This window comes from Camelus dromedarius, chromosome 12, assembly GCF_036321535.1.
Source record: "Camelus dromedarius isolate mCamDro1 chromosome 12, mCamDro1.pat, whole genome shotgun sequence".
NCBI lineage: Eukaryota > Metazoa > Chordata > Mammalia > Artiodactyla > Camelidae > Camelus > Camelus dromedarius.
Window position 1 is genome coordinate 60,410,362 of NC_087447.1, and position 19,653 is coordinate 60,430,014.

Here is a 19,653-nt window from a genome sequence, read left to right on the forward strand (position 1 = left end):
GACAGAGAAGAGGAGAGAGGGGAACTCAAAGGTCTGTTTCAGCTCCCTGTGAGGAGGACAAGTGAAAGGCAGAAAACAGATGACTTCAAGGACGAGCCACGAGTTTGCTGGACACGTTCCAGAAGAGGCATTCCCCCTGGGAAGCATCTCTTCAAACCACCTGCAGACATCTTCCTCCAGCCCAGCCCCTACAGTAAATCTTCTATCCTCGAGAGCCTTGTTTAATTTACAAGAACATCCAATCACATACCTGCATCCCATCTGTCTGACTGAGGTACAGCTGGATGTTGACATAGTCAGGTCTGTTCTCTTGCCAAAACTGGGAGGACATGAAAGTAAACAGACATTAAAATTGATTCTGTATACACAGACTTTCTCCTCTTCGAACATATGTGATTCTACAATTTGTTAAAACGGGTCTCGTCTTATCACAGCCAACATCTACGAGCAAATGTATATACACATGTACATAAACACGGACCACATACACGGCAGATTCTGACATTAATAACCTGCTGCCTACTGTCTATAGGTTTGATTAGTTACGATGAAGGTTGTGGAAGGGATTCGTTCCCTGTTACCCTCAAAGATACAAAATCAGGCATGCTAACTACTCCACTAATATTCCTTTAAATCCCTCCTACATAGTTCTTATTTTATTCCCTAAGAGCCTCTAAATTTTACCTAAGAGTTCACGCAGAAAGAACATGATTTTCTAAAAAAAAAAAAAAAAAAAAAAAAAAAAGTCAAAAGTGATATATAATATACATGCTAGGAACAAAACAAAACAAAACAAAACAAAACAAAACAAAACAAAACAAGAAAACCCCAAATGACTCGGTTCAAGCTCCCACCTTCTTCCTATTCAGCACTGGGTTCCCGGCTAAAAATGTATGAGGAGGGAACGTACCTGCCAAAATAAAACATCCTAGGAAAAAACCTCAAACATTTTGATATCTTGAAAAATAAACTGACAAAGAAAAATATCTAAAGGAAAAGAAATCCAACAAAGGGAGAAAAGGGTTTTTGTCCCCCTGTGCTTCCCAGTGAATTCGCTCATGACTGGCCCGGCTCTGATTGAATCCTGACTTCTAAAATCTACGTTTAAATGCATTACTCTTCTTAGGGTTTCCTTGCACCACCCTGAAAAAAGGAGAAGGTGAAAGAGAAAGAAAAGGAATCAAAAGTGGAAGAAGAGAAGGGACACAACAGGTGTGCTCTGGAGAACAGGGGTGCGTATCTGATGTGTGGACTCTGAGGAAAGACCTGGAAAGCGACCAGCACTTCTTCAACAGCCAGACTATTTCTTGAGCATCAGGGGGCACAGTAGGTTTGCCTGAGACGGTATGTGTGCCTTTGCTGGACCTTATTACGGCAAAAGGATCCACTGATTTCAAGCACTGTTTCTATGTAGCATGAAAGCAATCACTTTTTCATGGATATGCTCGGGCTCAAAGTAGAAGTTTCAGGAAAGCAAAAGAAGTCATTCTGCAAGTCGGGAGTGACTAAGTGACGTTTCCTCACTCCTCTGGCACCCGTGTCATAGTAAGGGCTCCCGGCAGGTAACTAAGGGAATGACTTCTATTGCCTTCGCTATCTGACCCTGAGATGTCTAGGGGGGTTACTCAACGTATATAGGCTTATATAGGCTTCTTCATCAGGACGACGACAGGGTTGAAAGACCTAATCTCACAGGCTTCTTCCAGCTCTAAAATTACATATTTTCTGACAGGCGGCAGCTCCAAATGGTAAAATCCCAATAAAAACATATTTTACGTTGACGGTGATAAATGAAGATTCTCTCAGCACCCATAATACTCTTAAAATATAAATCGCTAGTTAAGCTGCCTCAAGTTACGTCCAAACCCTAAATTCATTTTAAAGCCCTGTAGGAATTGAATCAGGGTTTATGAATTTTAATTGTGAGGCCAAACTGAGGAATTTCCAGATGCCAGTCATGGACAGCACCTCACAAAGCACGTGACTTGCATTTGACTTTTGTCTTCAAAAAGAAAAATTTTTTTTTTGGCAGGGGGAGGTAACTAGGTTTGTTGCTTTGTTTGTTTATTTATTTATTTATTTATTTATTTATTTATTTACTTACTTACTTACTTACTTATTTGGAGGTACTGGGAATTGAACCCAGGACCTCGTGTGTGCTGAGTATGCATGCTACCACTGAGCTATACCCTCCCCCTTTGATTTTTGTCTTAAATGTCTACCAGGATGCTGCTCTGAGATTAACCCAATAACTCTTGCATCATCAGGTGTTTGATGCCTGTGACCTCCAGAGAGAAGTGTGCAAATTTAAATAATGTATTTAATGAATTCAATGTCTCTATTTTAATTTCTCCCTTACTAAAGACAAGCAATAATATCTACTGAAGAAACACACACACAAACATACACACTCCCACATACTGAACCTGGTAACACAGTTGCAAACACAGAAAATAATAAAAGACTTTCCTTTTTTAACATCATCGTCAGAAGCACCATTGAAGAACCAGTGTTCATCCTTCTGATGTGAAAAACCAAAACAAGTATGCTGGGCTGTGTGTAGAAGATAATCATCACCACATTGTTTATACTAGCGTTAAGTTTTCGTGTTATTTACTCCATGGAACCCTAAGGGTAAAGCATAACCTATCAAAAAAACTTGAAAAGAAATATTAAGATTCAACTGCTTTGAAGGTGCAGCCATTTATGTTTTTCTTTCCTTCATTCCTTTCCTACCCTGCTGCTTGCCTTATAAATCATCTTTTATTCAAATGTGTTTTTCTGTATCTTGGATCCAATTATAGCCTGTTATTAAAAAAAAAAATGTACGGGCTCTATATCAGTTCAAGAAAGATTTTTTTTTTTTAATTAGAAAAAAAAAGCAAAGGTAGAATTAGGAAATCCAAGAAGTGAGACAAGTGGTTGATAATCGTAGGAAGAGAGGTTCAATCTCCCTAGCTTGTAGGGGAAAATACAATGAGACCGCACTCTTTCAGAGATGGGTAGATATGTAAAAGATTGGTAATAAAATGTTTGGAAGAAATTTCTCTCATGTTCTTTGGTGGAATGTAAATTGTTTCAGCCTCTTTTGGGGACCTTTTGTCAGTATATACTAAATTCATTCACATCTCCTCACAGTCTCCAACTTAGAGAGTTCAGTCTCAGGTATCAACCTAGAAAAAATACTCATAAATTTGAGAGTGCTGATTTCGCTCTTCCTGAAAGAGTTTCCTCCCTTAACCTTAAGGACAGAGCCACCTCTTGCTTTTCCTGCTACCTCACTGGCCACTCGGACCGATCGCCTTTATTGGCCATCACCCATCTTCTGTTCCTCTAGAAACTGAAGTACCCCAGGCTTGGTATTTTCACACACGCTCCCAAGATGATCTACAGTCGTTATCAGACTGCTCAAATCTAAATCCTTTCCATGGCTTCTCATCATCCCTTCCCCCAACTCCCCTCCTGATTTAGCAGGCTCTTGGTGAGTCCCAGGAATCTGCACTAATTTTTTCATTGTGGTAAAATATACATAGCATATAATTGATCATTTTAACCATTTTTCAGTGTACAGTTGTTTAGCATTAAATACATTTACATTGTTTTGCAACCATCTCCACCAATCCATCTCCAGAACTTTTTCATCTTCCCAAACTGAAACTCTGTATCCATTAAATATTAACTCCCCACTTGCTCTCCTTCAAAACCTCTGGCAACCACCAGTCTACTTTCTGTCTCTATGAAGTAGACTATTCTAGGTCCCTTATACAAGTGGAATTATACAATACTTGTCCTTTTGTATCTGGTTGCATAGTAATACTTTTTTTTTTTTAAAGCAATTTACAGAGCAATACAAATAGTATGATAGAATTTATAGAAAGTTTGTGAGTTACATCTGGTTACGTATTTTGGGTGAGGATTTTGCTTCATGTGGCTTATCTGACAAATTTGCAGCAAAGATGAATAGGTGTATTACTTGCATAACTTAAAAAGACAAAGATAGATATATTCTTAGAAAAATAAAAGGTTATCTGTAAAAAAAAAATGCTGCCTTTCACCCCTGGAAGGAATTAAACTTAGATTTTGGGATTTTTGAAATTCTGTATACTGTGCCAAAGGTCTGCTGACAACCCACTTGGAATACTGAAGGTGGAGATAAGAGATAAAGAGCTACTAGAACAAAGGATAGAAGGTGTAACAGCAATTGCTGTCTGTGATGTTTTCCTCTCTCTGTCTTCCTTCACCATCTCATGTGCATACATTTGCATCCACATATGCATATATATATGCATCCTATATGCATACATCACGAGCCATATGTATACATTTCTATGTTAAAATATCCTAGGTCAAAACTTGTCCTAGATATATACACAAATTCACAGATACCAATATCTGAAAAGGTGTGGACCAAATTATTAACAGACGTTATCTCTGTTTATTTAAGGGATTTTTTTTTCCCTCCTCACTCATCTGCACATTTTCTGGTTTATCCTATAGTGAGCACTTATTACTTCAATAATTTGAAATAAAATGGCTATCTTTTAAAATTTAAACAATTGCAAAAGGAAAAACAAACCTAATTTTACCTTGTTATACAACACACAGAGTAAGTCTGCAAACCAACGGAAGGACTGGATGTCTCTGCACACCCAAATAAAATACAGTCTTCTCAGCTTGTATGGTTTCCAGTCATCCCTTTAAAATTAAAATAACACCATAGCGATGAGGACGGCAAAAACAATTAAGAATCTCTATATCCCTGAATATTTGCTTCTCATTAGCAAGCAATCTTTGGAAAAACCAGTTATTTACATTCCAGCATCTGACATAGCACGTACTTTAACTCCCAAATGAATTTAAAATGCAATATACTGACTCAAAGATGTGGGGTATTCCATGAATTTACGTGTTCAAGCTTGTGAGTATTGTATACATATCACCCATCTCCAGCTGAATGTATCAAACTGAACAGAGTTTAGAGTCAGAGCAATGTCAGCTCTGCATCTCAGAAAAGAAAAAAAAAAAAAGTTCTCTGTTTTCAGTGAGTTCTATCACTCAGCAGGACTCCAGTGATCACCCTGCCCTGGCTTCCAGGCAAAAATGAGCCCAAATCATTCCAGAAAGTTGGCTGTTTACCCCTTCTTAATAATCATTAAAGAAAGAGATTTCACAACCACCTACTATGTAATGCATTCCAGCAACTCGCAATTCCAAGTCTGGATTCCTCCTTATAATTACGAAGTAGGCTTGAGGTTAAGAAAATATTCTTCCCTTTTTTAAACTTTAGGGGTCCAAACAATGTGCAATAAGTTTTCAGAAACAAATAATTTCTGGTTTCGAATATAGTTATTTTTCTGAGAACCTCCAAAAAGTCCCAAATCTTTATCAAGTATTTAAAATTGAAATAATATATCATTCAAACCCATCACTTCAACTTATTTCTTTTTCAGCGCTTCATAAAATGGGACTTTAAGGCAAATTGTGTTTTCTTGAAGAGTGAATGAAACAGATTTGAGAAGAACTTCCTACTGTCATTTTGTTTGTGGTTTCATGACAATATCAATCAATTAATTTTTGCCTATAATCCTAGAACTAAAATAACTGAAAAAGTATGTTCTGGCCAAGCAAACTTACCTTTGAAATTTCTATTCTTCAGTCTGTTACAGATTTGCTGAGTAACAGACCCAGGAACGATGTGCTCATCTGTCATCTCAGAAGGCCTTTCTCTGACCACATTTCCACAATAACCCTTGCTCTTTATTTCTGTATCCCATTAATCTCCCGACATTTCATCATAGTTCTCATATTTTTTGAAATAATGTTATTTATGAATTTCTCACTGGTTTATTTTTCTACCTGCCCCATTTGAATGTCACCTTTTTAAGGGCAAGGACTCTGCTCAGTCATTGCTGTATTACCAGAAACTACAAGATCAACCGGCACCTAGGTGCTCAAAAATATTTGCTGACTAATTGCATTAGTAGTGTCACTTACCACTGATGAGGAAGGAGAGAAACAGAGCAGAGAGAATGACTTTGATAGAGGAAAAGGGCGAAGGAGAGCGTAACTGTGGCACCGACATATTTTACAAGGAACCATGCTGAAAGCCACAGACCACGTTTTGAGGATCCCTGAATAATTCCCCTTATCAATCCATAAACGGAGTTCCTTGAACAACAGGTAGAAGAATTCGGTAAGGAATTACTTCTTACTAAAAGAGAGATGTCTGAAATACTGTCAGTTTGCTATTTGGACAAATAACATGGATCAAAATGACATACAGCAGGGTGTTGAGTATTGATGCAAATGGAGTTACTCCAATGCCTCCAGCCACGCAGAGGCTAACCTCATAGTTCAGAGACTCCTCAAACGGACTTCCAAAGGGGCCGTCGATGTATAGCCTGTGGAGGAGGCAGACAATGGTGGGAAAAATGAAAATAAGTTAAATTAATTTTCTCTATGTGGCAAACATGCTGCATCTGGCGTCGAGGCTTTGTGATGGCTCAGGTCTAAGTTCATTGTCTCTCACTGCGATAAGCTAAAGGAAGGGTTCTTCATGAATTATCAATATTAAAACAACTACAGCTGTTTCAAAGTGCGCCTTTTTTGAGGAAAGCATTCATTTAAAGTGTAGGGAAATGCAGACAGAACCATGAGATAGCTAAGGACTAGTTACAGCTTTGATCATATTACATTATGATATTGGAGTCAATTAAAATACCTTGTTTTACTGTGTCTGAATTCAATAATGTTATTATCAATGGTAAAGTCAGTAGCAGAACTATTTTCTGAAATCTTTACCACATGAATAGAAAAGAAACTAACCCTGTTCCTCCTCTTGCCCTGGTTAGGTTTATTAGTATAGAAACGGCTGGAGAACAATCTCAGTGCAATCTCAGAGGAATCGCTAATTACTCTAGTTGTGATTGCATATTCGTGTATGTGTGTGTGCGTTTGTGTGTGTGAGTGAAATCCTTCTTAACTGCAACGGAATTTGCTAATTGTTTGCTCAATATTCATCCTCCCATTCTTTCTTGGTAACAAAACATTCCTGTTATTCAGGGAAGCCAAGTACCCAGCCAAAATACTACACTTCCCAGACTGCCTTGCACCTGTTTTGGCTGTGTGACTATGTTCTGCCTGGTGTGATATAAATGGACACACAATTAGAAGAAAAAAACTGGAAGGCTCCTTGAAGGAAGCTGTCTCAGCTGAAAGTTACATCTCTTTATCCGTGTCCCTTTCTTTCCTCCTTCCTTGTGCCTGAGTTGTTCGTCTAAACATTTACCTTTAATGGCTGCAAAATTACTATACCCTCTGTGGACTGCCTAGTTCCAGCCACCTTTATGTTAAAAAAAAAAAAAAAAAAGACATCTCTGTATATAAGATACTGCCATTTTAAACCTTTTTTCCTATTATAAAAAATTTCTTAAAAAACAGTAACTGTCCAAGAAACTAACTTTGTGCAGTCAGCCTTATGATATAAATATCTTTTATTGTTAATCTTGTTCATCTGTCTTTTATTACATGGGAGTCTCAGACAAGAACCTAGAAGGGCAAAGAGAAAGGAATTCTTCCTCCCCAACACTTCTTAAAAGAAATAACAAACACAAGGACGTTTTACTTGACCAGCAAAGAATAAGAGAGAGGAGTCATGAACTCACTTCTTTCCTATTTGTCCGCTCTCCAAACCACACATGCTCATTCACACCCTCCCTACACCCTCAACAGCTAGTCCCCAGTTGTCTGCAATAACTTTGGGCAAGAAGACAAGAACTCGGGGTTCTGGTCATTTGCGAGGGTTGGGCTCACAGGCGTGTTACTTGTCCTCTCTAACTCTGAGTTTCTTCATCTAAAAAAACACCGATCAGATGTGATGACACAGTAAAAGCCTACTGAGAACTGCGGAGGGCCACAGATGCCAGGCGGCTTTATTGTAGCTGCGTCAGTGATGCCTCCGAGCACCATCAGGCCCTCAGAGAGTCCACCATCAGCGCAAGAAATGACTTACGTTCACTGGGAGACCAGAAACGTAGCAGCAAAACAACAACAACAACAAAACGGAAAGAGATGAGCCACTGAGTAATTGCAAGTTCAGTCCTCAAGGAGGTGATAAGGTAGAAACACGCAAGTACGAGAGCAGGCACAACCTGAGGAGTAACTTGCGTGTGTTATACACCCATACTGCACACACGCACCGCTTTCTACTTTTCACACAGGATGCTGTGTTCTTGACACTTTCTGAGGCAGGTACAGTATCATCATCCCCATTCAACAAGTGGGGGACTTGAGACCACAGGAGGGGCCAGGACCAGCCTGAAGCCCCGAGCCTCCTCGCTGGAATACTGGGGTGGGATGGGGCACAGGGTGTGAGAGAGGAGAGAAAGACCAGGGTCTAGTCCTGAAAGGCAATCTGTTAGGTTGTGCAGCTCAGTCCCAGATCTAAATACAACTTTCTGAGCAGAAGTAAGAGGCAATTTTGTGACAGCCACTGGTTATATGGGAGAATCATCTGGAACTAACCCTGCTTGTGTGTACATAAAGGTAAAAATAAATAACTTTTGTTCTTAATAGCCATGAGGTGGATAGTAACACTGAACAAATTTATAGTGTTTTAAAGATTACAAAACACACTTACATAAAGTTCTGATTTGATCTCAGACCAATCCTGTGTTTGCCAAAAATGGAGATTCCGCCACATATTCTAACTGGGTTGACATCAAAGGAAGCGTTATTTTTAATAAAGTTGCAGAATAAATAAGCCTCTGGAGCAGTGAGGTTTCTGTAAGAGAACAGCTATCTTTGAACTGAATTAGACAGTTCAAGGATTATTTTTCTAACCAAAATAAATGTATAGGCCTTATCATTCTGTTTATGTAAAGATGATAAGGTGTAAAACCAACAGCCTTCTGCTTGACTATTCTGACATCAGTAGAGCTACGTGATTGGCAGGGTTACCTGCTTTAGATGAATTATTTGTGATTAGTAAACAAGAATTAAATAACATTATTCCACTTCATTGGTCAGGAGGCTGAGGTTCTGGAAGCTGACACATTCGCTCAAGGCCACACATGTAACAAATGGCTTAGATCTACCACCCGAGTGGCCTCCATTTCTGTTTATGAAACCAAACAAACCAAAACTGTCTTCCCAAACAGGACTTCATTCTAATTCTTTCAATCCAAGAAATGCTCAATTGAATCTTTTTTCATTGAATATGAACTCTAGCTTTAGGCCCGAACATGGTTTTGCCTTAAAGTCTATTTGATCTGAAGCAATTTTTCTTTGGTTAGAATTTCTCTGCTGTACCCCTCATTTTTAACTGTCTGCCTGTCTTTATGTTTTGAGCGAATCTCTTGAGTATAGCTAGCTTGCAGCCTTGTTTTATTTTCTTATTCCAGCCTGACAGGCTTTTTGCTCTGAACTGTAGAATTCCGTTTATAATTATGTTGAATTACTTACCACAGTATCACCCTGTGCTGTTGGTCCCACTTTTTGTTTCTCCTCCTCCCCTGTCTCAACTACTTTTATGTTAAGTGTTGGTCTCTGCTTTTATTGTTCTGTAAGTAAATTATAATTTCCCCCAGGGTGAATTTATTTTTCTAATGTTGCTTGGGATTTACTGGTATCCTGAATTTGAGCTAATATTACATCTCCATCACTCTCCCCTTTTCCCTTTCGGACCTCTAAGGTAAAAGAGATGCATGAAGTTCTCACTCCACCCATCACATCTCAACCTTTCTTTCATAGTTTCCGTACCTCTGTTTCTGTGTGTCACATTCTGGGTAACTATTTCAGTTGTATCTGACAACCCCTTTATTCTGTCCATGGCTGCGTTAAAAGGCTCAAGTTTGTGATATTGTGTCTTTCACTTCTAGAAGCTCTATGGGCTCTTTCCCAAAAGCCCCTTGAGAAATATGACTGTCCCTTGTCTCTTCGCCATGATTTTAATGCTCCCTTTTATTTCTTTAGACATATTAAACATTTGTTTCATACTTTTTAAATATATAATTTTTACTAACGTGCTCATCATGTTTTGCTTCCTTATTTAAAAAAAAAAAAACAGGACTCATATTCTTTGGTGCCTTATGTATAGGAATCCTTTGAGGATTAATGTGTATCCTCCCCAAGAGAGGATTTTCATTTTCCTCTTTCAGGCAACAAGAGGATGGCATGAATCTGGACTCACTTTAAATTAAATCTTTGTCCCTGTATTTATTAGGCTATGAGCATATTACGAATTCACTCTTCCAACACAAGTAAGACAAAGCTTCTGGATGCTAAATGTCAGGGGAGACGTCTTTTTAAACTCCCCTCAGAACCAAAGACAAAAGTAAGTCACGTAAGTCACGTAAGTCCGTTATCTCCACTAGCTCCTTCTGCAGAGCAGACCGTTTCACCTCTTCCTTATTCACTGAGGCTGTTGCACCTGAGGCGCCTGGGCTGTTTGTAGGGGTCTCTGGTCTTTCTCCAACCCTCCTCAGAGGCCAGCCTTGTCTCTTGTCCACCACACTTGGTCCATTAAAACCAGCTCTAGCCTTCTGGGGATAAAGAGATACACTTTTAGGAGCAAACATGAGCGTTAGCACTCACTGCACTAGTTCAACTAGATACGACACTTCTTACAGCTTATGACCCCAGTATTTTCTTCTCCCACCATCTCAAACATGCATTAAAAATTATTAATGTGTGTGTTTAGATGTTTACGTTTTCTATACTAGTAAGATTATTTTTGATCATCTAATCTGCATATTTTTCACTCTTAAATTCACACATACACATACATAAATAGATGGATTCCCACTACTGGACTTCGTTCCTATGGAAAGTTAAGGAAATTTTTTTTTTTTTTTTTTGCCTTTCAGTTTCTTTTTTTTTTTTTCTGCACTGGCTAAAGTAGGCCTGATCTGCTAATATGTAACTTGAAATGTTTGTTAATATGCAAAAAAAAAATAGTTCAAATAATTAAAAGAAAAGCTACCAAATTCTTCAAACTTTTCACACACTAAGTTAACTGGAAACATGAATTGTAAGCTGATCAACCCCTCGTGAATTTTCAAGTATGACATCTAACCAACTTTCACACCCCATTCCAACATACTTTTAAATACATCTGCAACTAAAATAAAATTACCTCTGACAGCTTTTAGATGGAATATATTCAATTAAAATAAACACTTCAAGATGAGTTTAGATTTTTCATGCAGACTTTTATACGACAATCAGCCTTTCCAACAAAGAGTGCTATTTTTTAAATTGAATTTAATTTGTACTTTTATTTATTAAGATGATGGTGAAGCATTTTTATTTTCTGTCCACTTACCTGCCTTTAGGCTCAAATTCATTACAATTTTTTTTTTTTTCTCAAACAAATCACTCCATCTTTTTCCTAGTTCTCCTCTTTTATCCATATGGCAACTTACCCTTCCTGCTGAAAACAACGTGTATAGCAAGTTGTTACCTTAGATGCTAGCTAATTTTAGCTTGAATAAACTTATAAACCTCGAATTTAACTGTGCTATATTTTGTTGTTGCCATTTCATTTCCATTAGTGTAGAGAGCTCAATTCAATTAAGAAATAGCCCATGGCTTCTCTTATTATGACGCACCTTGTCTTCCCAGCCAAAAGAAAAAAAGAGAGGGGTAGGGGAAGAAACAGAAAACGCGGGACAAATAATCAGTACAAAATAATGCTATAGAATGTAATTCAATGTCAATGAACTAAAACCTTCAGTTCAAGGGAAAGACTGTCAGACTAGAATAAGAAAACAAAGCAGAGTGATGAGTCTTTTCAAGAGATTCACCTAAAACATAAAGGTACCAAAAAGTTGAAAGTTAAAGGATCAAGATTCAGGAAGGAAGTTCAAACAAAAGCAAAATATTTGTAATGACATTTAGTTCAGATAAAACAGATTTTAAGGGAAAAAACCACTGTTATAGATATGTTGTTACTCATTATTAATAATCAGCTGGGTGTGCTTTCAGAGTTTCCTTTGTAATCAGAGACAGGTGACCATGAGGAGAGACATCTTTACTCTCTTCTGCTTAGTGTGCTGAGTGCTAACTACTCCCTTCCCTGGTGACAGATGTGATAAAATTTGACCTTGAAAGGAATGAAACGCCCTTCATTAGGCTTTGGCTAATATAACGTGGTACGTTTCTATCCTAAACATGGTTATTGGGCCAACAACATCAATTTCACCTGAGAACTTGCTAGAAAGAATCTTAGGTCCAACCTCAGACTCACTGAATCAGAATCTGTGTTTTACTAAGATCGCCAGGTGATTTGTAGGCAAATTAAAGTCTGAAAAGCACTGCTTGCACATCTTTCCAGAGAACTCTATTAATGTCAGTAATAAGGTGGGATTTTCCCTCTGTTTTTCTTCTGTGTTCTCTGAGTATTGTCTTCTTTGAGATGTTTATACAAAGTGATGACTTAGCTGTTTCAGGATCTGGAGGATAACGTCTGCTACCTGAATATGAATCCTCCCCCAAACTGTACGATCAATGAGGAGTGCAAAATAAAGTCACACATAATTCACACCCTCAGCGTTACCAGGAGGCAGAGACTAACCTGTAGAAAAATAACCACTAAATACCAGCAGCAAAAAAGTGCTTGTAAAGGAAGACAGGCAAGGAATGTCCAAAACATCGTGGTCTCTTAAAACAAAACCTAACCAAACCAAAACAACAATATAGAACGATATTTAAAAATATAATCCAAGCAAGTAAGAATTCAGAAACACCACCAACAAAATCTCAATCTATAAAGTGACATAGCCTTTGGGAATTAAATGCAATATTACTATATTTTGTGGGTATATAGATTTTAATGTTCTGCCTCACTTTCCTCTGCCTTCATTTTTCTCTTCCCTGGGTGATTCCGGAGTAACAGAACCCCAAGAAGGTGAATTTCAGTTGGGACAAAATATTACTAGCTGCAACATTTTTCAGACAGAATGAAATAATCACTCTACTGCTGTAAGCTTCTCTCATTCTAGCTTCTAAACTCACTAATCTATTGATTAAAGGTTCTTAATAAACAAGAGGAAAATTATATAATAATTAAAATTAATAGAAGAAATGAATGGATGTAATAGATAAAATATGACACATGAAAGTGCTCTGAAAACATCAGAACTGTATAAGAATAAAACATATTTTTATAAGGACAATGAGCCCCATTGTCTAGGAATAACCAGATTTCCTCCTTGGGTTTTAATACTAACTCAAAACCCAGGAAAACTCAGACACTGTGTTAAAACAGTTCAGCCCAGTTGTTACCTCCATTTGCTTACACACAATAGCACTAAACAAATACTTGCTGAAAGGAGTTGAAGGAACAAAATATGCTCAACATGTTCATTTGCCTTTAACTTTAATTTAGAGACAATATTCTTGAGACCTCATTCACTAGAGGGGAGCATGCTCACAGTAGGGTGAAATTTTCTGTTCTCAAAATGTTCATAGCAATTACTTTCAGTACAGACATTTTAACAGCAAAAATCAGCCTTTTAAAATTCCAAGCGGGAGGAAAAAAAAACTTAAGAGGGTTATTAAAGAAAATTTAAAGAAAATGAATAAAACTACGTGTTTAATATACAGTAATATAGTAAATTAGAATGTAGGCTCTAAATGGAGTTTCAGTCATGGCTTCACCAGCTAATAGCTGTGTGACCTTGAGCAAGCTCCCTATCTCTTTCGCCTCAATTATATCCTCTGTAAATACAAAGTGATAAAATAATACACATCTCACTGGTTATTGCAAGGAGTAAATGAGATAATTCAGGCAAAGCAATGACTACTGATTTCCTACCCTTTATGTATTTTCCTCATTCCCAATTGGTGGTGGTGTTATAGTAATGTATCCTCTTAAGATAAAAAAACAAGCAAAATTGTATTTCCCACCCATTCTTACAAATGGCGGCAGCCATAATACCCAGCTGAGGCTAATAAGATGGACGAGGTTTTGGGCTGGCATTCTGAGAAGTTCCCTGAAAGGGAGACCACCTTGGCTTGCCTGCACTTTACATGCTCTTTGCCCTTCTTCCTTCTGCCTGGAGTGAGAACATGACACTGAAGCTGAAGGACACGTCTTGCCATCACGAGTGGGAAAGGGGAAGGGAGTTGCAGGCACCTCAGATGGAACATGCTGACACTGAACCAACAGAAGCCACCACTTCTCTTGGTACTTCTTGTTCCATGAGAAAAATAAGCCCCCATCAGTTTTAGCTATGTCTCTGCTTTATGTAGCTGAATGCAAATATACCTGTTAAAACTTTTGACATGGTGTCTGGACACAGTAAGCATGGGATAAAGGTTAGGTATCATTATGAAGAGTTGTAATTTACACCCATTTAATGCTGATGCAAACATACATTTCTGGACAATGGTTTGCCTTTTTATCTAATTAGCTTTTACTTTAAAAAGTTCTTGTAATTAAAAAAAAAAATCAAAAACTACCTGAGACTCTTATCTCTGAAAACTAAAATGAGGTATCATAATAATGGATGCTCTTCATTAAACGGTGAACTTAACCCAGGGTCTACCCTAAATGTTCTATCCACACCTTCACTCTTAATCTACATTCTTTCACAGGAACTTTCACAGCAAGGTATAATCTCCCTCTTACTGCAGTGGGAACTAAAACTCAAAACTGCTAAGTAATTTTCTCAAAGCCACACTTCTATTAAGAAGAAAGACTGCTATTAGATTCTTTGTAAGTTTGCCTCCAAAGCTCATCTCCTTAATGATCACATATTAATGAGTACAGTCAATTATAAATTATTTTGGTTAGTGCTAATACATAAAGGCAAAACAGAATCTGAAAAGGGCACGCTGTGCCAAGAAACTCTTGGAAAATCCTGCTTTGCAGAATGGATAGATTCAGGAGCCATCCTTCATGTAACAGTTCTTTTCTGGGAAAAAAGTGAATGTGATGAACTGTTGCCCTGGAGAGTATAGTATTACAGGTTTAGACCATTCCACTCCCAGGACGTATCGTATGAGAAAAACAACGAGAAGTGGGAGGGAGTGAAAAAGCTTGAGAAAGTCTTCACAATCTTTCTTTCTCTAATGGTCTCCAAATGTTAGTGTGCATCAGAATTTTTTGGAAGGAGGCTTGCTAAAACAGAGTGCTGGGCTCCACCACCTGATTTTCTGGGTCTGAAAGTCTGGGGTAAAGTCTGAGAACTTGTATTTCTAACAATATCTCATGTGACAATGATGTTGCTGGTGGAGCAGGTTAAGGAGGACAGAGAGTGAGCTGGTGCAGGTGGGGATTTTAAAGATGGTGACCTGGGCAGGCCCCTAAAATTTGACTTTAAATTTGGCAGGAGGTGGTGGGTGGTGGTCCACATTGTTTGCACTTCCAGAATGATGGAAGGAAAGAAACTTCACTAGCAGGGGGCTAAGAAACCTCTGTAATTAATGAGTGATTATTACCTAATGCAATCTTATGCATAATGAGAGCAACACTGTCTGAAAATCTGCTTTGATTGATACCTGTTTCTTGGAGTTCTGAATTATTCACTCAAGGCTTTACAAAGAGAAATCGTTAATTAATTTAAGGGCTGCAAAAAAAAAAAAAAAAAAAAAAACCTCTTTGGCAAGGAATTCCCATAAACTAGGCATATAATCAAAATTATACTACCATAACCATTATGAATTGATTAACTTTTAACTGCGTTTTTAATATTCATTTACACTATAGAGTTCATAAGCTGTTTCTAAAATCATGGTGTTAACTCTGATAACATATCGCTCATCTAGAGCTGAGAATGCCATTGAGGACTATGCATCACCTTTTGCAAAATGGAGGTCGTTTCCATCCAAGAACACTGAGATAGGATTTTAAGATTTTTAACAAAGGAAAAACTTCGGGCCACTTCCTCTCTCAACTGATAGACAATTTCTAAGTCAAAACAAACAAACCCTCTTCAAAACTAAAACCAGCTGAGGTCTGAGGAGACGTGTGACAGCTGAGAATGCAGGATGAGGCAAAACAAGGAAAGTACCTAGCTTTCAAAGGCACTAGACGGAGAATCCGACGTGCTTAACTTAATCTCCTAGGAAGTGTTTACTTCCTCAGCTTGTTTAGCGAGTTCGGCTGCCTGACATCCTAGCTATAGGCTTGGAATTTCCTGGAATTTATGGAAGTAGCTGGTGGTCCCCTGAAACACCAGGCAAACCATGACTGGAAGCTTGAAACTTTCAGCTCCACCTCCTATTCTCTGGAGAGGGGAAAGGATGGAATTGAAGTTAATAATTGACCATGCCTCTGTGATTAAACCCTCCAGAAAAGGGGTGTCCTGGTTGGTGAACACGTCTGTGGGCCAAGGGGGTGGCACACCTCCAACTCCACGGGGACAGAAGCTCCTGCGCTCAGGACCCTTCCAGGCCTCGCCCTGTGTTTCTCGTCACCTGGCTGTTCATCCGTAAGCTTTTCATGTCCTTTATTGTATAATAAATCGGTAAGTGTTCCCCCGAGTTCTGTGAGATGTTCTAGCAAATGATAGGATCCAAGGAGGGGGTCACAGGAACCCTGATTTCTAACTAATTTAGGCAGAAGTGGTGAATCACTTGGGGATCTACTATTTGTGTCTGGCATCTGAAGTGGGAGTGAACAATCTTATGAGACTGAGGTCTTAACGTGTGGGGTCTCTAACCCTGGTTAGTGGCAGAATTGAACTGAATTGCCAGATACCCAGCTGGTACAGAAGAATTGATTGGTGTGGGAAAAACTCTCACACATCTGGTGCTAGAAGTATTGTATGTGAGAGTAAAGGAGAAACAGGAAACCTTCCTATAGTACTACTAATATATTCTAAATAGAGAAAAAATCATGCTCAGAGAGACCTGCCATTTGTCCCGTTATGGGGACAGTAAGCCAGGCTGTGACTCAAGTGAAAAGCAATAAAAGAGACTAAAATAATGCCATTTGCAGCAACATGGATGGACCTAGAGATTGTCTAAGTAAGCCAGAAAGAGAAAGAAAAATACCATGTTGATATCACTCATATGTGGAATTTAAAAAAAAGAAAAGGAAAAAAGAGGACACCAATGAACTCATCTACAAAACAGAAACAGTCTCACAGGCATAGTAAACAATCTTATGGCTAATGGGGAAAGAGGGTAGGAAGGGATAAATTTGAGAGTTTGAGATTTGCAAATGTTAGCCACTATATATAAAAACAGATAAAAACCAAATTTCTTCTGTATAGCACAGGGAACTATATTCAGTATCTTGTAATAACCTTTAATAAAAAAGAATATGAAAATGAATACACATACACACACACAGACTGGGATATTGTGCTGTACACCAGAAATCGACACATTATAACTGACTATACTTCAATAAAAAAAGGCTTGAACTCCTTCCTTGAAGTTCTTCCTCTTCCCTTCCCTTTTCATCCCCTTCCCTTCCCTCTCCCTTTTGTCTAACAGTCATCCCGTTCTGCTGATTGTAGCTCCTAACATCCTCAGACATTTGTCTGCCTTTCCCTGTTACCATTACGACAGCAGTGGCCCTTTATCACCTCCCTCCTGAATATGAAACGTGATCTCTCAATGAACCACCCATTTCATGGCTCCGTATGTTGTTATGCTCTCTGTTCCATCTAAAAGGCCTCTTTGGTTTCATAGCACTTGTCAAAATTTTACCCAGAAGGATAATTAAACTTTACACAAATTACCTAGACAGAAAGGCACTTTATCTTCTCTCCTCCAATTGAATTTAGTGTACTTCTCTATAATTTATAAGACTTCCCATATTGCTGTAACTTTAATTTCTTCATTAAACTCTGATTTGGCTTTTCCCCTGCTGGACCCTAGGTCCCCCAAAGCTATATACTATGCTTCCTAATAACTTTTGTATTTTCAGTAATTACAACTGCTTCTGGTGCATGTAATTGTTCAATAAATATTTGAAGAATGGAAAAATGGAGAGATGAATAAATGAGAGGCAGAAGAGCCCAATTAGGTAAAATCTGAGGGCCAAACCGACCCGGTTTGAGACCAGGCTCTACCTTATGACTTTGGGTAAGTCACTTACCCTCTTTGAACTTAAGTCTCCTAATCTGTAAAATCTAAACTTGGGGAAATGGTACTAACTAACTCATAGGGAAATGGTAAAGATTAAAATGCAGATAAAGCACATAACACAATCCTGGCATGCAGAAAGTGTTAATGTTGGGTTTTTGGGTTTTTTTTTTATGAATGGGAATAATTTAGCTCAGGTGATAAATATATTAGAGATGTGCAGACTGAACGAAAATTACTGAAGAGGGAGGGCATCTGGAAGAAGAGGAACTTGAAACTTTCCTTGGGAAGAGAAAGGAAGACAACTTGGAGAGCAGATGAAGCCCAGAAAAGTCACCTGAAGTTCTGCAATTTAAGTATATTAACCAGTATCACTTTTGGAAGCCATTTTTAAGCAGCCCATTGGACATGACATTGGGTCGAGACATTGCTTTTATTGTCCAAATAATCAAAGCGTCCTTGGGTGGCAAAGAAAGCCAAGGAGAAAGAGCTCTGAATTTTGTCACAAATAACATTCCCCTCTCCACACAGCTTTGACATTGAGCATTCCAGAGAACTTGATCTTTAAGAGAACCAAACACAGATACGCAACAGTTTATTCCTCACTTTCACAATATTTTTATATGTATTATTAAACTTTCAGAGCCACTGGAATATGTTCTGCTGGTCTAATTGCCAAAATGGTTGCAAGTCCTTTGTGAGTAAAATTACACCAAACGTTCTCAACCATTTACATCCCCAAGTTGCATTTACAAGGGTAATAATATTTATAGCTACCCTCTAGTCTAAATACATTATAAAGCCAAATCCTTCAAAGTTAATAACAAAGATGCCAGCTAAGTAATGAGTAATAAAACTTAAATTTCATTATCTCCATTTCTTTCCTCTAACCTATGAATCAACACTTACTTTGTATTAAGTATGCATTCATTTTCTTCTTTTCACTCTGCTGTCTGTTTCTGACACACCTCTTCACGCTCTGAGAATTTGCATGGTGCAATGTCTTCTATGACATTCTGATGAGAACAGAAGTGCCCGGCTTTGGCAATAGGTCAAATATGAGTTTATGGATGTGATTAATTAACATTATTATATTTTAGAACAATGGTTCTCAGCACCATCACAGGTAATATTTTTTTTTAAAAAAAAGCTTTCCATTAAAACACACACATTTCAAGAACTAGTCAATTCTCCTCTTTATGAATATTTTTCTCTTAAATATAATACCTTTTTCCATGTTTTATTGTCTGTTGGGTGTCTCTTGATCGAATGCTTAAGATTGCAGGGACACTATGCTAACTAGAGAGCCCACCCTCAGTCCCAATTACCGCGGCCCACTCATCAGCCGGCATTAACTAGTGCAGAGTGAGTCTCCTTTAACTAAAGGAGGTCAGCTACGTTACTCTCTGTAAATATCACTCTGTGACACTGCATAATATAGGGCAAATAAGTCACTTCCTAACCTACGTTTTAGCTCTTAAAACGTGTCTCTCACTAATGGAATCTATATTCAGTGAGTCAGTAAAAGAACCAGAAAAATCAATGTAAATAGGGAGACTGCATCATGAATGAAAGCAACAAATACTAATGGTTTGGTTAAATTTTTGGCTT

General features: G+C 38.2%; 1 protein-coding gene across 6 annotated transcripts in view; it reads right to left on the minus strand.

The window, feature by feature from the left end:
* NOX4 (NADPH oxidase 4) overlaps nucleotides 1-19,653 on the minus strand; it is a 128,548-nt gene that overhangs the window by 11,842 nt on the left and 97,053 nt on the right. For all 6 annotated transcript variants that reach the window (XM_064492797.1, XM_031460529.2, XM_031460525.2 and 3 more), the window contains 3 exons: nucleotides 6,282-6,401; nucleotides 4,587-4,695; nucleotides 251-319 (listed from right to left, as the gene is read on the minus strand). In XM_064492797.1, the coding sequence (XP_064348867.1) occupies nucleotides 251-319; nucleotides 4,587-4,695; nucleotides 6,282-6,401 (298 nt within the window). The remainder of the gene's footprint in view (nucleotides 1-250; nucleotides 320-4,586; nucleotides 4,696-6,281; nucleotides 6,402-19,653) is intronic.